This window comes from Pan troglodytes, chromosome 21 (assembly GCF_028858775.2).
Source record: "Pan troglodytes isolate AG18354 chromosome 21, NHGRI_mPanTro3-v2.0_pri, whole genome shotgun sequence".
Lineage (NCBI taxonomy): Eukaryota > Metazoa > Chordata > Mammalia > Primates > Hominidae > Pan > Pan troglodytes.
Genome location: NC_072419.2, coordinates 70,600,283 through 70,624,987, shown reverse-complemented (window position 1 = coordinate 70,624,987; position 24,705 = coordinate 70,600,283). Strand labels below are relative to the sequence as shown.

The 24,705-nt window shown below is 46.8% G+C and overlaps 1 protein-coding gene across 8 annotated transcripts; it reads right to left on the bottom strand.

The window, feature by feature from the left end:
• Positions 1–3,550: 3,550 nt before the first annotated feature.
• PCMTD2 (protein-L-isoaspartate (D-aspartate) O-methyltransferase domain containing 2) lies at positions 3,551–24,556 on the bottom strand. Of its 8 annotated transcripts, XM_063802784.1 has the most exons (7): positions 23,208–24,527; positions 21,377–21,492; positions 19,992–20,322; positions 15,723–15,825; positions 14,828–14,999; positions 12,252–12,375; positions 3,551–6,379 (listed from the first exon to the last, which is right to left on the bottom strand). In XM_063802784.1, the coding sequence occupies exons 3-7, from the start codon at positions 20,296–20,298 to the stop codon at positions 6,000–6,002; spliced, it is 1,086 nt and encodes a 361-aa protein (XP_063658854.1). In that variant the 5' UTR covers positions 20,299–20,322; positions 21,377–21,492; positions 23,208–24,527; the 3' UTR covers positions 3,551–5,999. The 8 variants fall into 8 exon arrangements, with proteins under 8 accessions (XP_063658854.1, XP_003317121.1, XP_003317122.1 ...); XM_003317073.7 differs by lacking the exon at positions 21,377–21,492 and having other exon boundaries at positions 24,405–24,556; XM_003317074.6 differs by lacking the exon at positions 21,377–21,492 and having other exon boundaries at positions 12,252–12,294; positions 24,405–24,555.
• Between the last annotated feature and the right edge of the window lie 149 nt (positions 24,557–24,705).

Below are 24,705 nucleotides of genomic sequence, written 5' to 3'. Positions count from 1 at the left end.
TTTGCTGTCACAAGCAAAGAAACTACCAGAAGCTGGAGAAAGGCCCTGGAACAGATGCCTCCCTAGGGCCGGCCCTGCCAACACCCTCATTCCAGACTCTGGACTTAAGAACTTCGAGACAACAGATCTCTGTGGACCAGGAGGGATGGGGTGGGGGTGGCCTCCCTGAAGATGTTCCCTGAGTCTCCACCCCACTGTACCCAGAGCTGACCCTGAGCCTCCATCCTGCTGTCACTGGAGCCTGGAAAACCCAGGGCTGCCCAAACCCCATGCCTCACATCTCCCCGGGCTCCTCCTCCAGCTATCAACACTTTGGAACAGCCGTTATGTCCCTTTGATCTCTAGGAAAGGTGCCTCAGGAAGGCACAGGAAGAGGCACAAGATGGTGTCTCAACTGTGTCCACTGGGCCCAGGCTGGCCCTTTAAGGAGGTGAGGGCAGGCAGTGGGATCACATCCCTCTTCTCAGAGAGGCCAGGGATAAGGCCAGAAAGGGGACAGGGGGAAGTGTTGGGGCAGAGGGGTGGCGGCGCTGTGGGAAGAGGATGCTGAGGGCAGTGGCCCCTCCCCACAGGTGCCAAGTGGAGTGGGTGAGGAGGAGCCTTCAGCCTCCATCTGGACCAGACCTCTAACCATTGCACAGGTGCCACTTCTTGGGAGGTCCAGTCCCAGCCAAGGGTCAGCTCCAGAGATTTTATTTTCCCCAAAATGGACATGATGCAGCTGGCTAAGTCATGGTTCTAGAACTTTCAGGAGTGACCCTGCTACCTGATAGGAGTGAGCAACACCCCCTGGAGGTCCTCATGTAGCCCGTGCCTCTGCCTGTGACCAGCTACCACCCAAGCACCTCCTCACACAGTCTCTGGGCCCTGCTGGTCACAGGAAAGGCTACCGGCAAGGGCTGGGATGGCCCAGGCTCTGCGTGTTTCCTGGGATGGCAGAGGGGTGGCCCCCACCACCTTACTGGATCAAGGCACAGTAGTTACTGCTGCTGCCCTCTGAGTCTGGGGGAGCTGGCCAGGTGGGGGATATGGGGCATTAAGACAGCCCTGATCTCTGACACAGAACAACAGGCCTGGGGCAGGGCTCATGCTGTTCTCCCTCTTGACCATCAGAACAACCACCTAACCACCCAGTGCCCAGCTGCCCAGGGCCCTCCTAGATCAAAGGGACGCCCTGCCCGTGTGGTCTATGACTCCACCCCTGCTCTAACCACCCAGTGCCCAGCTGCCCAGGGCCCTCCTAGGTCAAAGGGACATCATGCCCGTGTGGTCTATGACTCCACCCCTGCTCTAACCACCCAGTGCCCAGCTGCCCAGGGCCCTCTTAGGTCAAAGGGACGTCCTGCCCGTGTGGTCTATGACTCCACCCCTGCTCTAACCACCCAGTGCCCAGCTGCCCAGGGCCCTCCTAGGTCAAAGGGACGTCCTGCCCGTGTGGTCTATGACTCCACCCCTGCTCTAACCACCCAGTGCCCAGCTGCCCAGGGCCCTCCTAGGTCAAAGGGACGTCCTGCCCGTGTGGTCTATGACTCCACCCCTGCTCTAACCACCCAGTGCCCAGCTGCCCAGGGCCCTCCTAGGTCAAAGGGACATCATGCCCGTGTGGTCTATGACTCCACCCCTGCTCTAACCACCCAGTGCCCAGCTGCCCAGGGCCCTCCTAGGTCAAAGGGACGTCCTGCCCGTGTGGTCTATGACTCCATCCCTGCTTTCTGCTATTTCCTCTTTCATGCAGAACCTCAAGTGCTAATTTGGACATTCTGGTTCCAACATAGTGGAGCAATGGGTTACATCTCTGTCTCCAAGAGAAAGAGAAGGGAAAAGACATAAGCACAAGGTCCACAGTTGTTCAGAGCATCTCTGTCTCCAAGAGAAAGAGAAGGGAAAGACATAAGCACAAGGTCCACAGTTGTTCAGAGTCAGGTTGCAAGTGGAGCCCCTGGTGACGGGCATCTGACAGAGAGCTGAGGCACAGCAGGGTTAGGGTTAGGATGAGGTTTGCAAGGAGCTCGAATGGTGGGAGAGCATCCTGATGCCCAGCAGCAGCAGGGAACCAGAAGGAAGGGGTTTCTGCAGACGGATCAAGGAGGCTCACTGATTCCCAGAGACCATTACCCTTCATATGTCCAGGCCCCTGGCTTGAAGACCAGCTCTCCTCATCCCACTATGAGGTTGGCCAATGACTGTCCCTACTCCAGCCTGGTTTGTAATTACAGACAGGCAAACGTGAGTCTCCAACAACAGTTAAAAAAGAAAAAAAAAAAGAGATACAGCAAGAAATGAAAGATCAACATGATCAAACTGATAAATCACCTCTGGAGGAGTAAGTCCCCACATCCCTTCCTCTTTCTGGCCGTTTCCTTCTTTGTTCAAGGAAGGGCCAGAATCCACGTTCCCACCTCCGATGAAGTAAAATTTTTAAAAATTCTAATGAGGATCCTCAGAAAAGTCTCTAGTACTGCATCCACAGAAAATAACAGTATATGCAGGTGTGATGATTAGTACTGTGTCAACTTGATTGGCTTGAAGGATGCAAAGTATCATTCCTGGGTGTGTCTGTGTGGGTGTTGCCAAAGGGGATTAACATTTGAGTCAGTGGACTGGGAGAGGCACACCCACCCTCAGTCTGGGTGGGCACCATCTATTCAGCTGCCAGCTCGACTAGGATAAAAGCAGGCAGAGGAACACGGAAGCACTGGACTGGCTGAGTCTTCCAGCCTCTATCTTTCTCCCATGCTTTGCTTCCAGCCCTCGAACACAGGACTCCAAGTTCTTCGGCTTTTGCACTCTTGGATTGACACCAGTGGTTTGAAAGGGGCTCTTGGGCCTTCAGTCACAAACTGAAGGCTGCACCGTCGGCTTCCCTACTTTTGAGGTTTTGGGACTCGGACTGGCTCCCTTGCTTCTCAGGTTGCAGATGCCCTACTGTGGTACTTCACCTTGCGATCCTGTGAGTCAATACTCCTTAATAAACTCCCTTTCATATATATATCTATCCTATTAGTCCTGTCCCTCTACAGAACCCTGACGAATACAGCAGGAAGGAAAATTCAGAGATCAGTAAAGAGAGCATGAAATTATCTTAAAATATATAACTGCCAAAATAAAAAATTGGAAGGCAGAATGTAAAAAATATCCCAACAAGCACATACAATAAAAGAGAAAACATAAGCTCTTTGGGAGACTGGTCCCAGAATTTCAAGATCTAAATAACATTTGTGCTCTGAACAGATAACTGAGAATGAAAAAAAAATATTTTCTGCCCCTTAGAAAGTTGAATGTGGGAAACTTATGCCAAAAACGTTAACCGCAATCTTCAAGGCCCTATTCTCTTATGTACTTGGAGCCAGCCACTTCTCCATTTGTCCATTCCAATTTCACATTTATTAATGAAAAATAATGCCTTCTCTACATCTATTGTGAATGTCACAGAATCAAGCAGTAATACAAATATTTGCTGAAAGTAAACACATGATGTTAATAAAGAAAAAAGGTTCTTTTCTTAAGATTTTGAAAAGAACATATTCAAGAACTGGAATCCTACACAGGATGCAGAAGCAATGCTAAGGATAAAATATCCTGACTACCTTTATTGACATGATTTGTGTTTACCAGCTCATTAAAATCTATGTTTCAAATTCCCTGGATTTTCCCAAGTTCCAGACTGGTAAAAAGTATTTTTACATACACATTTGATGCTCACATTACAAACTTAATATCTATAAACTTGAAACTTGTTTTGCACAAGTCTATGGCTTTACTACTTTTCAAGACGAAAGTCACATATTAAAATACAAACTACTCAAAAGCAAATAGTTGTCAAGAATGTGGTTTACAAGACAGATCTTACAGACAATACAGACTATATTATGATTTATCTGTTTGAAAACAGAAAGTAGTGTATTATACTGAATTCTGGTATACGGTGCGCAGGAAACTTTACTTATAATCCTTTATTTTCATAAGGTAAACACCAAAGTATTTCTCACATATATTACCACCAGATTTTTTTAAACCAAATTCCGGTTTAAAAATCACACACTGACAACACAGAAATACGAAATGCTAGGAAAAGTCTAGCATATGAAGGAAAAACATGTCTTATGCATTCTAATATAATTTTTTACAATCTAGCATAAAGGCAAATGCGGTTTTTTTAAAAATGCAGTCCATATACAATTATAGAAAAAACATTAGTCAAGCCACCTAATATAACCAATTTCACAGATAGCACTCATTTAATATAATGTCCAAAAATTTCCAAGTAAGTGTCTACGTATCAGTTAGAATAATGCCCACAAGGATCTCCAAACTACAAAATATCAGCAAGTAAATGAAAATCACACATTTCTCTTTGAAAGACTGAAGCTTGACTATGAGTTAAAAGGCAACAACTATGAACTAACTTTCTTTAAAATGACTTAAACTGTCCAATCTAGAGCAATACATGTTTCCTAGCTATACATGCAAACTGGACTGTGTGGTAAAAATGACTCAGTTACTTAAAAAAAGCAGAAAAGATCCAAAATAACCAGAGCTCAAGCTAAGCTGGTGAAACCACAGAGACACTGAAGCCCAGCAACTCCCAAGAAGCTGAGGATTAAGATTAAAAATAAACTCTGGATACTGAATCCTATATCAACACTCTGAATTTATATTTATTGTTAGTAATTTCTATTATTCTTTTCTTTGGGTAAAAAAAAATGTTTTAAAAAGAACCAATGTTTTGGAATAAGCAATGTAACTCTGATCATTCTGCTATGTGACTACCAAAAAGGCTGTTGTTCTTTTAGCCCTACCACTTGGTAAGATAGAAAGCTCTCCACACACAAGGCCCAGAGAAGGCTGATATCACAAGTCAGTGTGAGTTACACTGTTCTCATGCAATGGAGCTACTAAAATACATACATTTGCTCTTACAAAAAAATTACAAAACTAACAAATCTCTTTTTCTCCAGAATTATAAAAGATAGAATCTATGAATCAGTACTAATGTGATCACAGAAAAATAGCAAACTGAAGTCAAAAAGCACAGGCTGCCCATCATAGAGTCCCCAGTCTATTTAACATTTTCGACCTGCTCTGAGGATGGAGGGTGTCAACACCTTAGAATACCATGATGGGCTTTAAAACTGGGTAAAGAATCATCCCTAGGGTTAGGGCAAATGTAACTTCACTTATTGCTTTACACACAGGAAAAAATCTGTTTCCTTTTCCAAGATATTCTTTTAAGGATTACTTGACAGTGGTTCTTTTAAAGGTATCAAAAGATGTCCTTAAAAAAAAAAAAAAAAAAAAAAACCCTCCTTGGAATTCTCCCGGAATTCCAGAAAGATTATCTGGCAATTCATTCCTCCACCCCATCAAAATTTTTCCTTTGAAAAATTACAACTGGCAACTCACATAAGATTTAATCAACTTACTTAAAATAAGGGAGGGCTTCTCAATAATGTTTCCCCACTAGAAAACTAAGAAATTCAGTGATACTCAGTGCCAGTAATTAAGTGGCACATATCATAAAAATTCAAACTTGGACGCAGGTGCGTCACACCCAGAAAAGATTTTATACATTTATAAGCTTGTGCTTTCACACTTTATAAGCAACACAGGTTAGTTTCCACTTCAGTTTTCATTTTTAGTGAGTACCGTGCATGTTGCATGAGGGACGGTCATCGAACAGTCTTAGGCAGACTTCAGTGTTTCGTCAGAGCCGAAAAAGAAACAGCCTTCTCTTTTTCTCTATGAAGATTCTCTCCACTTTGGGAAAACAATCTTCTATGCAATGAAGGTCTTGTGGAACTATGTAAAGAAATCATACAACTGAATAGAATTTTAGAGGTCAATCAGCAACTAGAAGAAGAAAACCATGGTGTGGATGAGCCCAGCCGTTCCCTTCCCCACAACGTCTGCCTCCAGGTGACCCTTCAACAGCACACAGGCAGCACGAACTTCACACTCAGCAATCTGCTCTTCCTATTTCCCCCTTTCAAACAGGAGACTTATTTTTCTCTGTAATAAAGCAAGTAGTATTTCAGGGGATCTGGCAGAGGGAGGCTCAGGACCTTCTGGCGTAGGAAGTTCACTGGGGGGTCTGGCTTTGTTTCCGGCGGGGTCTTCTCTTCTTCTTCCCTCCGTTCCTCTTCCAAGTCTTCACAGCTGTTGTCATCTGAGGGGTTGGAAATCCGACTGGCAAAGACTTCTTTGTCCAAAAAGACAATCGTTTCCATTCGACGGCGGCGAACTCTCCTTCGTTTAAACCTGGGGGTGTTCTTTAGCCCGTTTCCGTTTTTGCTCACAGTTTCCTGATGAATAATCTTTTTAATGGTGCCCCGGATGGCGATGCGAGCCAAGTCCTGGAGGCTGCGAACTGCCACTGGTGCTGCAGCACAGAAGAGTGAGACACAGTCAAACGCATCAGAGTGACACCACCACAACGCCTACACACCTAAGACCCGTAACATCATTTCAATTAACTGGCAAATTTATGAATATGTTACAAGAATATGAGAGCATGCTAAGCAAATGTCAATTAGTGCTCTAATTTACAATCATATGGTACTTTTCAAAAGATATTTTCAAATGCATCAACTCTTAACTTTGAAAGGGAAAGGAAGCAATATTGCTTGGCTATATTAATCAGTGATGGAATCAACACCTGGGTCACAATTGGTCTTCCTGACAGCCTAGTTTCATTGTTCTATTATTTGCTGTGTTCATGTGTATATTAATACCCACCTACTAGTAATAGAGTGAATATGTCTCCAACATTCTTTTTTTGGAGACAGAGTCTTACTCTGTCACCCAGGCTGGGGTGCAAGGGTGTGATCTCAACTTACTGCAACCTCTGTCTCCTGGGTTCAAGTGATCCTCCCGCCTCAACCTCCCCAGTAGCTGGGATTACAGGCATGCGCCACCACGCCCAGCTAATTTTTGTATTTTTAGTAGAGACGGGGTTTCAACCACGTTGGCCAGGATGGTCTCAAACTCCTAACATCAAGTGATCCGCCCACCTCAGCCTCCCAAAGTGCTGGGATTAGAGGCGTGAGCCACCGTGCCCGGCCTAATATTCTTTTATCTGTTAATATTTTCATAGTTATTTACACATTGAACATTTGCTCCATTTTTATTAAAGTAGGGAAATGCAAATCCAAACATTTTTCAGAAAAAACAAAAACTCCAAAGCACACCAAGGAGAAAGAACATTTGACAATTAAAGCTCACAATTTCATGCAGGCAACATTTCTCAAAGGGAAAATTACATTAAACTGAAAATCAGCATCACTTTTCCCCTCCAGTACTCAACTTCTCCAAATAATAACAGTCTGCACTATAGGGAGAGCTCTTGTGTTGTGCACAACGTTTATTACCAAAGTCAGAAAGGCCTGCACAGAATCTCAGCATCTCCACTGTTCTTCGGAAACCCTCAAACAGGCTTGTGTCCCAGGCCCCTGGTAGTGAGTAAGTAGCACCTTCTCCCTTCAACCTTTCCTGCTTTTCTGACTCCACGGACAAGAGGTCCCTTCTCCTTTCTCCAGGACAGGCTCTGGCACTTCCTTTGTCTTCAATCCTTTCTCTTCACTCAACACCACGATCGTGCCTCTTGCCCCATCTGTGACCCGGCTCCCTCCTCAAGTACAGCCATCCTTCCTTCCTTCATCATCTCACATCTAGACAGATTACTTCCAGAGCCACTGGGATCTGGCTGTTGCCCCAAGAGGCTGAAACAACTCCTTCCGAGGCCCTCGGGGTCCCGGCCCTCAGCTCCGGCCTCTCCAGATCTCCAAGGAGTCTGCTTGGGATAAGGAACGTGGCTCACTGCTCCCCTGGCCCAAGGCACCGCCGCTCCCTCTGACCTCCGCAGCTCTTTTCTCTTGCAGGCTCTTCCTCTTCCATCCAGCCCAGTGCTGCTCCCTAAGGTTCCAATTTCCACCATTTCACCGTCTCAGTATGACTGCTAGTCCTTGGTTTTACATCCATTCTGTGGCTTTAAATAACAGAGGCCAGCCAATAGCTCCCAAGGTTCTAATCCAGTCCGGACCAGAATCCTGAGCCTCCCACAGACCCAGGTCTACCACAGACAATGAACACCTCACATGCTCTTCCTCAGAAGGACTGTATCATTGTATGTATCACTGAATCTTCTCCACTGTAGCAGCCAGTGTCTTCGTTTTTATCTTTATCTCTCGCCTGGAAAATTTCAACAGCTTTCCACTTGTTCCTGCTTCCATTCAATCTGAAAGCTAACCCGTCCACCCCACACCACACATATCTTCACTCACACGATCCCACACCATGCATTTCCGTACTCACACGACCCACACTGCACGCCTGAACTCACGACCCCACACCGTGCACTCACACGACCCCACACCGTGCACGCCCGAACTCACGACTCCACACTGTGCACGCCCGCATTCACACGACCTCACACTGTGCACATCCGCAGTCACATGACACATCACGCGTGCCCACACTCACGACCCCACACCGTGCAGGCCCGCATTCACACGACCCCACACCGTGCACTCGCACTCCCACGACCCTCCCCGTGCATGCCTGAACTCACGACGCCACACCGTGCACGTCCACACGACCCACCGTGCACTCACACGACCCCACACCGTACACGCCCGCACTCACGACCCCACACCGTGCACTCACATGACCCCGCACCACGCACGCCCGCACTCACGACCCCACACCGTGCACACCCACACGACCCCACAACGTGCATGCCCACACTCACGACCCCACACCGTGCACGCCCGCACTCACAAGACCCCACGCCATGCACTCACACAACCCCATACCGTGCACGCCTGAACTCACGACCCCACACCGTGCACGCCCTCACGACCCCACACCACACACGCCCGCACCCTCACGACCCCACACCACACACGCCCGCACCCTCACGACCCCACACCACACACGCCCGCACCCTCACGACCCCACACCACACACGCCCGCACCCTCACGACCCCACACCACACACGCCCGCACCCTCACGACCCCACACCACGCACGCCCGCACCCTCACGACCCCACACCACGCACGCCCGCACCCTCACGACCCCACACCACGCACGCCCGCACCCTCACGACCCCACACCACGCACGCCCGCACCCTCACGACCCCACACCGTGCACGCCCGCACTCACGGGACCCCACACCGTGCACGCCCGCACCCTCACGACCCCACACCACACACGCCCGCACCCTCACGACCCCACACTACACACGCCTGCACCCTCACGACCCCACACTACACACGCCTGCACCCTCACGACCCCACACCGTGCACGCCCTCACGACCCCACACCACACACGCCCGCACCCTCACGACCCCACACCACACACGCCCGCACTCACACCGCACACCATGCATGCCCACACTCACACGACCCCACACGATGCACGCCCACACCCCCCACACCGCACACGCCAGCACCCATGACCCCACACCACGCGTGCCCACACTCACATGACCCCACACCGTGCACGCACTCACAGGACCCCACACCGTGCACGCCCGCACCCTCACGACCCCACACCGTGCACGCCCGCACCCTCACGACCCCACACCGTGCACGCCCGCACTCACAGGACCCCACACCGTGCACGCCCTCACGACCCCACACCATGCACGCCCGCACTCACAGGACCCCACACCGTGCACGCCCTCACGACCCCACACCGTGCACGCCCGCACCCTCACCCCACACCATGCACGCCCGCACCCTCACGACCCCACACCACACACGCCCGCACCCTCACGACCCCACACCACACACGCCCGCACCCTCACGACCCCACACCGTGCACGCCCGCACCCTCACGACCCCACACCACGCACGCCCGCACCCTCACGACCCCACACCACACACGCCCGCACCCTCACGACCCCACACCGTGCACGCCCGCACCCTCACGACCCCACACCGTGCACGCCCGCACCCTCACGACCCCACACCGTGCACGCCCGCACCCTCACGACCCCACACCACGCACGCCCGCACCCTCACGACCCCACACCACACACGCCCGCACCCTCACGACCCCACACCGTGCACGCCCTCACGACCCCACACCACACACGCCCGCACCCTCACGACCCCACACCACGCACGCCCGCACCCTCACGACCCCACACCACACACGCCCGCACCCTCACGACCCCACACCATGCACGCCCGCACCCTCACGACCCCACACCACACACGCCCGCACCCTCACGACCCCACACCGTGCACGCCCTCACGACCCCACACCACACACGCCCGCACCCTCACGACCCCACACCACGCACGCCCGCACCCTCACGACCCCACACCACACACGCCCGCACTCACACCGCACACCATGCACGTCCGCACCCTCACCCCACACGATGCACGCCCACCCCCACCGCACACGCCAGCACCCATGACCCCACACCACGCGTGCCCACACTCACATGACCCCACACCACGCACACCCACACAATTACCCCACACTGCAAATGTCCACACATGACCCCACATTGCGCATGTCCGCACTCTCACGACCCCACACCACACACGTCTACACTCACTTTGACCCCATATTGTGCAGGTCTAAACTTAACACACCCCACACCACGCATCTACACTCACATGACTCCATATCACGTATGTCTACACTCACAGAGTTTTCTACTCCACTGTCTTTACCAACATGAATTTACTAGTATAGGAAACCGGCCCAGGAAAAGAAAAGTTGCAAGTAACTCAATGGGTCACTTCAGAAACTCTAAAAGCATCACATTACTGTTGATCATCTAACACTCTCTTCAAAGCCATCTCCTCAAAACAAGCATCCAAACTGCCCACCACATTGTCATGATTCTTCATCGGCCAGACGAACCCCACAGGGAACGGCTCATTTCAACCAGACCCTCAAAAAGTCTCATAAATACCCCGAAGATGCCCCTGCCTTCCCAAACTCTGCTAAGGCTCTGGAAGCTGGTGCCCTCCCCGCCAAGGGCGGCAGTTACTTAAAAGGTTATTCTGGTGAGACTTTCAGAGCACGCATTTGACAGATTCACCCTCCACCCGACGACAACCAGGCTTATCCAGGATACACAGGCACTGTATCTTTTATTTAAAGCATCTGCTAGCTCTCCCCAGCCTACATGATAAACCCAATTCTAACCTACATACCAGTAGCTTCTCCCATCAGTCCCAACTCTGACTACACGGGGAACACGCATTTTGATTTCTGTCCTGCCACTGCTGGTACTTTTCTCCCCTTTCTTCTCTCTTTAGGGAACTCCTTTTTGCCCTTGAAGGCCAAGCACAGACATCACCCTCTGCCAAACCTTCCCTAATTAACCGTTTTGCATGTCCTATTGTTGCTCATTATCAAATTTCAAGAACCGTGTCTAGTTCTTAGAACCTGTACTTAGTAGAGACCAAAGCAAAGTGTAATCATTTCATAGATGATTCCTAATAAATCAAAAAACCTTTCTGGAAGAGATTTGCCAAAATGTAAAACTTTTTGCAAAACTTTTTTTTTTTTGTAAGACTATGCAAAACTTTTCCCTTCCTATTATTTTTTGCATTTTCCAAATTTTCTAAATGATCAGAGAGCATCCTGATAGTTTTGTTTTAAATAAAATCAATTGGAACTCTCATTTCTGTGTGAGCCGTTTAAATTTTAAAACATTAGGTTTTGCTGTCGTGCTGGCCCTGGTATCAGTTCCTTGCTCAGTTTGCATCCTGAAATAGTGAAACACAAAGGCTCGGCTGTGTAAGGTTCCACGGAAAGTCTCCTATCCACACCCCAGCAGATTAGCTGGAATGTGTTCTCTACCCTTGTCTACCCATGAGGCAGCAGGCGCTTGGCGCCCTGGGGAGCAGAAGCCCCATGACTCTGTAGGAGCCCTCTGGCTGATGGCTCTCTCTGTAAGCCCCTCCCAGTGGAGGCGGCAAATAGGCTAAGTCTCCCATATGGCAAAATGAGCTCCCTTTTATGTGCGTCCTCGGCTTTCAATGGTGTGACTGGCAACAGCTCTTTGTAGATTTAAAAGACGGCTAAAATAACCTGAAATAGGTTAAAAATAGATTATAATTTTTATAATGCCTGAAATTGCTTGTAGAATTTTACAGTTTCAGCATGGGAATGGTGCTTTTTAATATCAAAAGGTTCGTTGTAAATTTTGTTTCCTTTTAAAACCTAACCAGACAGAAAAGATCTAAAAGATAAAATAAGTAAAGATTGGTATACTTACGTAACTGGACAAGTCTTGATTTTCCTGACTCTGAATGGCAGGGCTGGATCAGAGGAGCAAAAGAAACAGCAAGAATCTTTTTGGTTTCCCAAGCTGAAGGACCTGTGCGTGTTATCTTAGTCAACTATCCCAGAGACAAAATGAGAATATTCAAAAGAATTGGCTACTATTTAGCTCATATTTAATCATTCCTATACATACTATAAAAATACATAGAAATGCTTACAATAAAATGAAATATCTTGACATATGGACCCCTAATGTGACGTGCCATGAAGTACATCTACCTTATGAATATTCCTGCCAAGATGCTTAACCTGAATATATTCAGGCCCTAGGCCTAACTTCTGTTTACAGAAACTATATATTATAGAGAAACTAGTTATAGGATAGCAAGAGGAAACAACCACATAGACAGTGTGGGGATTCTTATAAGACAATGCTCTAGCACTCTCCAAAAAAGTCAATACTGAGGGTGAAAAGGGGGTCTGTCCTAAAGCAAAAAGTAATTACAGATACGTTAACAACCAACTGAATCCTGACCTGTTGTTATTGGGAGGGTGGCTAAGTCCTGATAGGCACTGTAGTAACAGATACTGTTACAGAATCCCTGTTACTTTTTTAAATGCAAACTTGTCATCTTGGATGCCTGGGCAATTATCCTCATGCTTTGGAGACAAATACTGAAGTGTTTAAATGAGCCTTGCCCTGATATCACCCCCACGAAAGCACCGGAATCTGGTGGCTTAACACACTCCAGTGTAGGCCATCAAAACATTTCTTTTGAATTAAAGTATTAGGAGCACCAGAGACCACAATGAGACATGACCCTCTGTGTGCTCTGTGTGGCTGGGTCAGTCTCCAAGTGGCCTACACAGGTCACAAAGCTATTTCTGGTCAGTTCTTTCATGCTATGATTATATGCTGGCCTTTTCTAAAAATATCTAAGTCAGTAAATCCTCTAAAAACTAAGATTCTATGTCATGAATCTTATAACTAAAAGGATCAAGTCGCCACGTACTAAGTAAATATCAACAAACATTCTTGTATACCAGCAAAACATGTTTATTTAAACATTTTTAAAAGAATTTCTAGTTATAATGAAAAACAAGTATTTCAATAGAATCAATAAATGATGTATAAAACCTTCAATAAAACTATATAAACCCCTATTTCATACTCTAGATAAGCAGATGAAACATTGTAAAGATGGCCACAATCCTCAAATTATCGAGATGATACAATTCCAATAAAAAATCCAATGCATTTTGTATAGCAACAAAGATCTGTAATATCACTTGTATAAGCAAAGACATTGAAAACAATATTCTGCCAGCTGTGACGGCTCATGCCAACAACTCTGGAGGCTGAGGTGAGGCAATTGCTTGAGGCCAGGAGTTTGTGATCAGCCTGGGCAACACAGTGAGAGCCCGTCACTAAAAAAATAAAATTAGGCCGGGCGCGGTGGCTCACACCTGTAATCCCAGCACTTTGGGAGGCCGAGGTGGGCAGATCATGAGGTCAGGAGCTCTGAGACCAGCCTGAACAACATGGTGAAACCCTGTCTCTACTAAAAATTCAAAAATTAGCTGGGTGTGGTGGCACGCACCTGTAATCCCAGCTACTCAGGAGGCTGAGGCAGGAGAATCGCTTGAACCCAGGAGGCGGAGGTTGCACTAAGCTGAGATTGCGCCACTGCACTCCAGCCTGGGCGACAGAGCGAGACTCCGTCTCTAAATAAATAAATAAATATTTAAAAAATAAATTTATCTGGGCATGGCAGCACGTGCCTATAGTGCCAGCTACTTGGGATGCTGAGGCGGAAGGGTCACTTGAGCCCAGGAGTTTGAAGTTACAGTGAACTATTATCATGCCACTGTACTCCAGCCTGGATGACAGAGCAAGATCTCATCTCCAAATTTTTATTAAAACGATTAAAACCTCCTAATTTTTATTATTTGTGTTTTCCTAGTTCTTTGTGACTGGGAGACATTCTTCTTGGTGACCAATTCATGTCTGATTAATCTGTTCATTTACTATAAACTATTTTTCCCAGTGAAATACAGTAACACAGACAAACAAGCATGACCAAACAGCAAACTTGGACAAGACTCTCACTAGGCAAAGGATTCCTGTCAAATGCATAACATCAAGGCATGTAACAATTAGACTAATGATGAGAATAGAATGACTCTAATTATTTTATATATAATTCTAACAGCAGAACAATTATAATAGATTAACAATTAGAATTAAAACTCAGAACAGCTGGGGGGAAGGAGAAGGGGAAGGAAGAGGGAGGTGAGGGGGAAGGGACAGAAGAAGGAAAAAGAGAGAGACAGAGAAGGAAGGTGGAGAAAAGGGTTTCACGTGCAGGCTCTGAAGCACCCACCTGAGTCAGCTTCTGGCCCCAGCTAGGGCATGTGCGTGACCCGGCATCTCCCTCACCTGTCCCTGCCTCTGTTTCCTCATTTGTGAAATGCAGGAAATTGTTAAAAGAGTAAGTATCCGTACACTGCCCAGAACAGACCTTGGCACACAGGGTGCAGAAATGTCAGTTATGAAGGGAATCTGACCTTCTCTTCCAGTGGCATGACAAGGATCCCTCCCACTTTGAGAAGATTCTTCATGTACTCTTCATGCTCTTTCTGCACGCCAGCCCCACAGTATACACGATCATACTGAGAACAATCCGGAGAAATCTCCAGGCAATTCCCAGTAACAAAGGAAGGTTCACAGAAGTCAAACCTGGAAGTAAAAAATGCTTCCTGCAACTAAAAGTATCACATTGCAACAAGTCTATACAGTAAATCTATGCTAACCACAGGTTAAAATCCCACAGCAATGTAACACAGTTTACAGTGTGAGGAGCTGGAAGAAAAGAATTACAAATGTCCAAGAATTACTTCCAAAAAGAATTATACTATACAACTAGAACTCTAGAAATACCAAACAAAATAGTATGAAAGTGAATATCAAAAGTTTTATCCAAATTTCACACAATCTCCAGTCGCTGCTGTCTCTGTCATCTTCTTATCATCTTATGTAAGATCTATTAATACTACACGAGTGAGATGTGGGGGTGGTGAAACTGCACTTGGTGTTTCTAAAAATTTTAATCCCTAAAATAAGAACTTTAATGCCTTATTTTAAAATGGCAAAAGCTAGTTATATATACTGTTTAGAGACAAATGCAACAATTTTATTTTAGGAAAAACTAGGTGGTAAACAGTTGTCTTCAACAGGAAACATGAATATTGAGCAAATGAACACCTTATGTACGTGTAACAGTTTGAAATACCCTAAAACCCTCAAAACACAGAATCTTTTCTGAAAATTAGAACAGGAACATAGAATCATCCCACCACAGTTTAATTATGTTTCCTACCACATGATTTCTTTCTATCTGATCAAAACTTTGTAAAATTACAATTCACATTATCTGAGCCAATGGATAGTATTTCATCTTACTTGTCAAAACTATCACTTGTTCTGATGAAGAAGTCCAGTTTCTGCTTTGCATACTCTATCACATCTGAGTGAAGTTCCACCCCATGGTTCACACCAAAAGGACCTAAAAGGTTTAAGAATAAGAAAACATGTAGAACCAGAGCAAGAACTCTTGCTCATCTGTTCACTTCTACCAACTGTAACACGTCTGACTTAACATGTGTAACTACAGACATTCACAAAGTTTTGAAGTCTCATCACAGTATCACGGCTCACCACATCGTAAATACTTGAGGCCTGGGCTTCTCTGCTCACAAACTTTTCAAGAATCATTTGAAAATGGAGACAAACCAAGTGTTCAAGTCTTACTAATGAACTAAAGAAGAAACATGTATTTGCAAATGGAACTGACACAGGCCTCACCTGTTTGTCCAGAGGTAACATTTAAGACGATTCTGTTTTCCCTGAAAAGTTGCCCAAAACACTCAGATGTAAGCATTATAATATTCACAAAACAGGGTTCAATCATCATCATTAAGATAAAACTATGCTGCCAAGTCACAATGCAACATTTTTATATCAAAGGATATTTATCAGTAATTTGAAATACAACTGAGAAATGTTACAAGTCCACTTAATGATGACAGTGCTCCCCCGATATAAAACTGCCCCTACGTTAACTGGGAACACAGTATTGACACTCAACTTAAATGGGTCTCTCTGTTGCGGGAATCCACTTACACGAAGGTAAAAATCGGGCAAAATTCATCTTTGCCGACAAAGGCAAAACGGTCATCACCTTTCTGGAAGATGCAACACTGGTGAACTTTCTAGGAGGAGGAGGGGGCATGGGAGCCTTTTGGGGTGCTGATTCAACTCTGCATTTTGCTGTGGGTGGAGTTTATATGGCGGTGGATGCATATGTAAAAGTCCACCAGAATTCACACTTCACACTTGTTCATTTACTATGGGTAAGTTACACGTCAACTTTTTAAATCTACATGTAAAAAGCACAAGGCACGTAGGACTTTACTTGGTAGACAGATATACTACAGTGATCATGTAGCACTGGACCCTACAATCTAACAGAAATGCTGAGAAATGGGCAACCTTCTGTGCATCCCACACCTTTGCACCGTGTGGGCCCTCCTAGTACAACAGCCACCAGCCCAGGCCAAGGCTTCCCTGGCCCCCATTTGGACAACTGTACCTGCTGCTCTTTTCTCTCCACGTATTTCATACACAGAGCTGCTGCTAAAACATTACCTCGTCAAAATACACCCTACCTGAGAGTTCCCCTTTTCACTGTTTACAACATCAAATCCTGAATTACTCTGAACGTCAAGACCTTCTGACAACTCCGACTTCAATTCCCGACTCTGCCAGAGACCAAAAATAGCGCTTGATTTTTCCCACTCATCTTATTTTCACTGACCCCTCACCTTCACTATCAAACACTTAATAAGCAGTTAATTCTAATAACAGATATGAGATATGGTTCCTATTCCCAAGAAGCTTAACACCAAACAGTAGTAACACAAATACCTCGACCCACCTGCTTAATACAAAGATGACTAGCAGGGGAGGAGGACACAGGGTGGCCGGGGGGTGTCAGGAACACGGCACCTGGGACTCAGCACTGGAGCACGGCACGAAACCAGAGCAGCGAGGCCCCCCTGGCAGAGCCGCTCCTAGGTCTGCCCTGCTTCCGAATCACCCAGCACTTTTCAGGTAGGTGACTTATGAGCCACCATCTCTTAGTAGCTACTGTATTCTCCCCTGGTTGATGACAAACAAAGGTAAGGACAGCCCTGAGCAAAGGGCAGAGGAGCCCACAGAGCAAGCACAGGAACAGGGCTGACCCAGGATGCCGCTCAGGCCATGCGAAAGGCAGTCGGGGGTCACAGTAAAGAACTCCGTCAGATGAGAGACCCACATCCACAGGCGCTGGGAAGCCAATGGGTTTCACTCTGGAGTGCTCTGCACAAAGTGCTCTTAAGCTTGAATAAAAGCTGCAGCATCTGGAGACACAGCCAAGACACGCATCCATGACAGCAAACCCTGAAGTCACTTCCTTCAACTGCATCAAAGCAGCATGTTCCATCCATTACAGCAGAAAACAGGCCCTTCCTTCCTTCAGACCTCTCTCCTCCCAAAATCCAATGAAATTTCCAGTAAACAGGGGATTCAGGAAAGAAAAGCAACCGTATCAAGTTGGAAGGCCTTTCCTTATAACTTCTAGGGGATGCCAAGTACAGCAAGGCCATTTCAGGCTTACTTTTTTTTTTCTTTTTCAGATGGAGTCTGGCTCCGTTAGCCAGACTGGAGTGCAGTGGCACCATCTCTGCTCACTGTAACCTTCGCCTCCCAGGTTCAAGTGATTCTCCAGCCTCAGCCTCCTGAGTAGCTGAGATTATAGGTGCGCACCACCACACCTAGGTACTTTCTTATACTTTTGGTAGGGACAGGGTTTCACCACGTTGGCCAGGTTGGTCTTGAACTCCAGACCTCAAGCCATCTGCCTGCCTCGGCCTCCCAAAGTGCTGAGATTACAGGCGTGAGCCACCGCGCCCGGCCATTTCAGGCTTACTTTAAGTCATCTTTTCCTAAGCATTTTGGCTCTTTTCTATAGTATTTCTAATCTAGTCAGCTTGATCACCTATTTCTCCCCAAGGTTCTACCTTAGCTATAGCTCCTATTTTTCAGCTACGTTGGAGGAAATCACAATTCCCAAATTCAAAAATGATAAATAATCTGGGCACTGTGTTCTCTTCTCAAAGCACAGGGATCACAACAGTCTCAATCAAAGAGAAGTTACGGTCAAAAAGCATTATAAAAATCTACACACTTTTACACCTGAAGGTAGCAATCTATAGCATAAAGCCAAAATAATCGGTCGCAAAACTTCACCAAATTCCAATTTATACAGACTTAGAAAAAAAAACAAAATTATCATTCCATATCCACAAAAATCAATTATAGACGGGGTCTCACTGTCACCTAGGCTGGAGTGCAGTGGTGCAATCATAGCTCACTGCAGTCTTGAAGCGATCAAGCAATCCTCCGACCTCGGCTTCCCAAAGGGCTGGGATTACAGGCATGAACCACCAAGCCAAGCCACATTCCTGATGTTTCTTTCACAACCATATACAGTCCACCCATAAATCCTGTCAGTTCTAACAGGATTTAGAAAAAATACAGACTCCAGCTTCTCTGCACTGGTTTCATCCAGCGTCTTCTCAGCCAGCTTTGCCTCAGCAGCCTGGCCCCTGCTTCCTGTTTAGAGTAAGGTTTTACAGTACAGATCAGCTCCTATCACCCCTCCGGCAAAACCTTTCCACCTTACTGAGTTAAAAACAGATGCCTTCCCCGCCCCTCACAGCATTTTGCACCAAGTGATGTTTTTCCTTAGTTATCTGCTATTATTAAAAAGAGCCATATTTCCATGTGCAGTCTCACAACTCATTTGTTTGGAAAATAGGCTAAATAGCTTCATAGTGAAATCCCTTCATCCCTGAAACTAATTTTAAAATCTACAGGTATTACTCTTAGTATTAAAACAAAAAAGTAGGCCAGGCATGGTGGCTCATGCCTGTAATCCCAGCACTTTGGGAGGCTGAGGTAGGTGGAGAGCTGGCGCCCAGGAGTTTGAGACCAGCCTGGGAAACATGGCGAGACCCCGTCTCTAAAAATCATTTAAACATCAGCCAGGGGTGGTGGTGCGTGCCTGTGGCCCTAGGTACTCAGGAGGAGTTGCTGGATCCCGGGAGGTCAAGGCTACAGCGGGCCTTGCTGGTGTCACGGCACTCCAGCCTAGATGATGGGGCACGACTCTGTCAAAAAAAAAAAAAAAAAACCAACAAAACAAAAACTGCTTAGAAGTACTCCGAAAGGACTTTCAAGTTAATTACCATCGATTTAGAGAAGGAGTGACAAGGAAGAATGAGTGATAAAATTAAATCGAGAAATCACAGTGGGGTCAAGATTTACACAACTGTCTTTATCCTCCGCTGTCCAGAGGGCAGGTGCGCAGTACAGGCTGTGGCAGCACAGGAAGAGGGGACAGAGAACAGGAGAGGTCCCTCTGGAGAATCCGGGGCCCATGAGATGCATGCAGGCCTTCCTCCCTCATCCCTCTATCCACCACCCAGTGATGTGTCAACGTCAGATAACTACTGGGAAGGCTGCGGTCTCGACCCAGGCAGGCCATTAGCAGACGACATTTTCTGTCAAAGGAGATGCCTCCTTCCCTGAGACAGATGAGTTTTCAGACTCTCCTTCCACACTTACCTAGAATGAGGCCCACCATGGAGCTGAGATACCCAGTGCCACTGCCCAGGTTCAGAAACGAGAGTCCAGGCTGCAGATCTAGGGCTTCCATCACCTCCGAGTAGATGCACGGGGCTGAGAGGTGAATGTTTCCATGCTTCCATGCCAAGTCTTTATAAGCATTTTCTTTAAATTCTTCAAGATAATAGTCTGCACGATCGATAGCTCTGAAAGCCTGCTCTACCAGTTCAGTCCGGATATACTGTGCTTCTTTCAAATTATCTATCAGCTCATCATTGTCTTCACCAGCACTCACAGCACCGCCCATGTTCAAGATTACACTTAGGCAATACTATAATTAAAAATGTTTAAAAAGAGCGATTTATGTTAAAGGTAAGAGCAGAACAATAGAAGTTCTAAACAGATACCAATTTGAAATTCTGAATTCTGAAAATAATAGATTATCTTTTGTCAACACCCACCTCATCCCCTGCCCCACCCAGAGATGCCGGATTTAGAAGGAAAAAAAATCCCAGTTCAATTGGAAATTAAGGTAAACAACAATACTAAAAGTTATTTGACGTTTATTTGAAATTCAAATTTAGGCCGGGTGCGGGGGGTCATGACTGTAATCCCAGCACTTTGGGAGGCCGAGGCAGTTGGATCACCTGAGGTCAGGAGTTCAAGAACAGCCTGGCCAACATGGTGAAACCCTGTCTCTACTGAAAATACAAAAATTAGCCAGGCATGCTGGTGGATGCCTGTAATCCCAGCTACTGGCGAGGCTGAGGGAGAAGAATCGCTTGAACCCGGGAGGCAGAGGTTGCAGTGATCAGAGCTCGTACCACTGCACTCCAGCTTGCGGAACAGAGCAAGACTCTGTCTCAAAAAAAAAAAAAAAAGAGAAAAGAAAAAAAACTTTAGGTGGTGTCCTATATTACATCCGGGAATTCTATATCCCCAACATACACAAAAGTACCCACCCAAGTCAAGCAATCCATTTGACCTGCTGATTTGGATATTCTGATGTTCAAATTTTAGACAAAAACAGCAAGAAAACACTCTTCCCAAATGGAACGTACTGTGACAAATACCTTTTTCTAACAAAGGCAAAATCAGCTTCCTGGCTAAAGTTTAAGTGTAGGAGGGGCTGCTACCAGAACTTCCTACAGCCCCTTCTCAATTGCATGATACGCAGCTTTCCCAGCTCTTTAAAAATAACAACTACTTGTCTTACCTTCTCCCAACCTGCCTTCAAGAAGAAAAAGCGCAGCACGTGTCACCTCTGAGCCTAACTATTAAAATACAGGGTAGCTTCATCTAATTCACAAGAAAACACTTTTTCATGCGGAGAAGCCTTACTCTTCTTAAAACTACAAAAATATCCTTTCCAATTTCATACTTACCCCATGTAACTTTTTCAAAGTAACTGCTTTAACTTCACATAAAATGGTAATGCTTTACAAAACACCAGATACAAATTGTCAGGGAAAAAGACCACCAGACCTCATGAAGACATTTTCTGAAATGAACACAACCTTTTTAACAACTTGTTATAATTATGATGAAGTTTATACTTGCTTTCCTCCTCACATTCCTCTGGATTTCTAACAGTAGAATGAGGATCGTAAAGAAATACTGTGGGGTGGCGAGGGGCCTGGGGCGGATTTCATACACACCCACGTACACAACTGGAGACAGCGGTGGGAGGTTTTCCCAGGAATGAAAATAATCACATAGTTTCTTACAAGTGAACAAAAAGTGTGAAGGGTATAGCTTAACACAAATTCTCTTCTATTTTTATGGTGGAACACTCAATCTTCACACTCAAGATTTCAGAGCTGAATATTAGGTTTTGCAAATCAATAGGATGGTCCAGTCATTAAATTTTCACACCCTTTTTGAATTTTTTGAATTGTTTCGGAGCCCTTGTTAGATTACAGTCCACAGCCAGCTGACTTAGACTTAGATGGAATTAAGTCCTAATGAGGTCAACTTTAATCCTGGATAAGCCACTCAGTTCTGAGGCTGCACCCTAGCCTACCACAGTCATCTTAAAATTTGGGTCAGTGGTTAAAAGCGGAATCATGTGTTTGGATGCTTAAGGGTCTATTTAGGAAAAGAGCTGGAAAATCGCATACCGTACTCAGTCAAAGCCACCTCTTCACCCAGAAGCCTGTATATAATGTTCCAACATTGTCTCAATGCCACATCTCTAGAAGGTAACCTCAAACTGTATGTTGGATAGGTTTCATTTTCCACTAAGTAACTATCACTTATTTTGAACTCTGCCTTAATTTGAAAGTTCAGACAGCTTTTTAGTAAAAACAAGCACCTTTTTCCAGGTACCACCTGCCAGTCATGGCCTCATTTACACTTCACAACATTAAGAAGCAAATTGGAGCTGGCCGGTTAATTTGTTCATGATCACATAGCCAGTTTGTGAGGAGGGGGCTGCATTCAAACCCAGGACTGTATGGCAAAAGGCCTGTGTTTTTAATACCACACCAATGCAGCTTTTAAAAATACTCAAGACAGCAACGTTCTTTACCACACAACACACCGGTAACCTTTTGACGATGGGGTAACCCTATCTATACCTATTGCCATTGGTAGGATCCATGTGAATAGCTGTGGGGTCTGATATTTATTACCATCTTTGTCCGGTAATCTAACACTCCCTCGCACTGAAAACCATCGATATGATCAGTCATGATGTCACCAAAAACACCGACAACAAAGCTCTTCGCCAAACCAAATCCTATCATTTTCACCCAGATTCTACAATCTGGTCAAATCCAATTTTTCAAAGTAAAAGTGTAGAATCATTTTTAGAACGCTGCACTCGATGATACTGTGCACATTGTCTGCTGTAATTAATCCTTAATATAATTCACTACTCTGTGGTAACTAGCAACAGTCCATAACAACCTGGCTGCTCCTTACAATGCGAACTGCCAGGGCACATGAAGAACACTTGCTGAGTGGCGACAGGCATGGGAAGGTCTCAGAACTGACACCTGAGTTGTGATTGTGGCTGTGTCAACACAAGCATGAAGCTATGGTAGTGGGGTTTTGGGAGGCGACATACGGAAGATCACATTCCAACTTGGATGTCACTTCTTTAGGGTAATATGGACAAAGTAATTCACTGTGGAAGATGAGTGGGGAAAAGGACCCAAAGCCACATCTCCTTTGGGCAGAATGATCAAACAAACACACAAACAGATTTCTCACCTTGAAAACCAGAACTCTTACAAGCAATGCAAAGGGACTTTTTTCAAATACAGATGGTCTCCGACTTCAGACGGTTCGACTTCAGGTTTAACGATGTGTTTACTGGGATGCGACCCCACCGTAAGTCGGGGAGCACCTATACTTGAAAGGCTGTCACATGTACACTATTAACGGGCCTAACAAAAGCCAGACCAGTGGTACATGTTGGAGACAATGCCTACTAAATACACAGAGAAGCTTTCTAACAAATGAAGTTGCAATGAATGAAAGGAGCTCTTGATAAGCCCAGCCAAGTTCCACTGGAGGTACGAGCTGGGGTGGCGCAGGGAGAAAGGCCCTGGATCGGTCACCTCTGAGGTCTCCTCTCATCACCTGAGTGCAGGGCTCTATTTCCCCCAAGCATGGCCACAACAATTTCTGAGTTGCTTACAGGCACCTCAACTTCACTCATTCTTGAATGACAGTCTATCAAACGCCCAGATAGGAGCTGTTTAGCCATTCCCTTGAGAAGAAAAATGAAAACTATTCTAGTCACACGAGTAAAGAGGGGGTGGGTAAAGAGGGCGTGGATATTTAGGTGACTTATTTGAGGTGCAACGCTGGAGCAAACATTCATTTAGGAGACACGTCCCTCTCACAAAAACAAAACAAAGGCCCGAAGCTCAGGCAAGTTCTCCTTCCCCCAACTAACAAAGATCTCTTTCCATGCGTGAACTGAAGTCCCAGTGCTCTGCTCCAATTCTCACTATCTCCAAGGCACGGGGCGGGGGCGGGGGGGGAGGGGCGCAACTATTTTTTTTTAAAAATCCTGTCATCTTCTGAAAGGGTCCAAGGCAGACTTTGTTCTAAACCTTAGCTCTTGGCTTGCCTTGGAATTGCAAACGTTTCCCACTTGGGAAGTCAAAGACAAGCTGCAGGTCTGGACTAACCAGACCCAAGAGTGTGAGTGAGCAACGGGCACCGGGAGAGACCGACGGGAAACCGCGAGCGCTCGGAGAGAGAAACGCGGGGCGCCCTGGAGGCCGCTGGGGGGAGGTGAGGGTGCCCGAGGTGGGGAGGAGCGACGCCCCCAGAGGAGCGCTCCGGGCGCAGGGGTGCCGAGGGTGGGGAAGGAGGAGGGAAGGGGCCGAGGGGACACACCACCCGCTCGCCGCAGGCCGGACCGAAGGGCGGCGGCGGCGGCGGCGGCGGCTCTACCTCCAGGCTCGGCCGGCCGACGGGTTCGGACCGCCTGGGCTGCCACCTGCAGCTCCTCGGGCGCGTCCCTCGTGTGTCCGCGGCCGAGCAGCGCCGCTCCAACCTCGGCCGCCGTAAACATCCGCCGCCGCCGCCGCCTCTGCGCCTGCGCACAACGGCCTGACTGCGCATGCGCCGCGGGCCTGGCCCTTAAAGGGGTGATGGCGGCGCAGGGCGGGCCCCACTCCCCTGGGCTGCCTGCGTCCGCCCGCCCCGCTGAGAGCTCGCTGAGCCCTAGGCCGGGTCCGAGTCTCGTGGGCGC

What these genes read in the sequence shown, in the direction of transcription:
- PCMTD2 (XM_003317073.7), bottom strand. Translation starts at nt 20,298, where the DNA reads ATGGGCGGTGCTGTGAGTGCTGGTGAAGACAATGATGAGCTGATAGAT. An exon ending in ACAAGTGATAGTTTTGACAA is followed by an intron (nt 15,000 to 15,722) that starts GTAAGATGAAAT and finishes TTTTACTTCCAG; the next exon opens with GTTTGACTTCTGTGAACCTT. An exon ending in ATCAAGACTTGTCCAGTTAC is followed by an intron (nt 6,380 to 12,251) that starts GTAAGTATACCA and finishes TCTGTGCTGCAG; the next exon opens with CACCAGTGGCAGTTCGCAGC.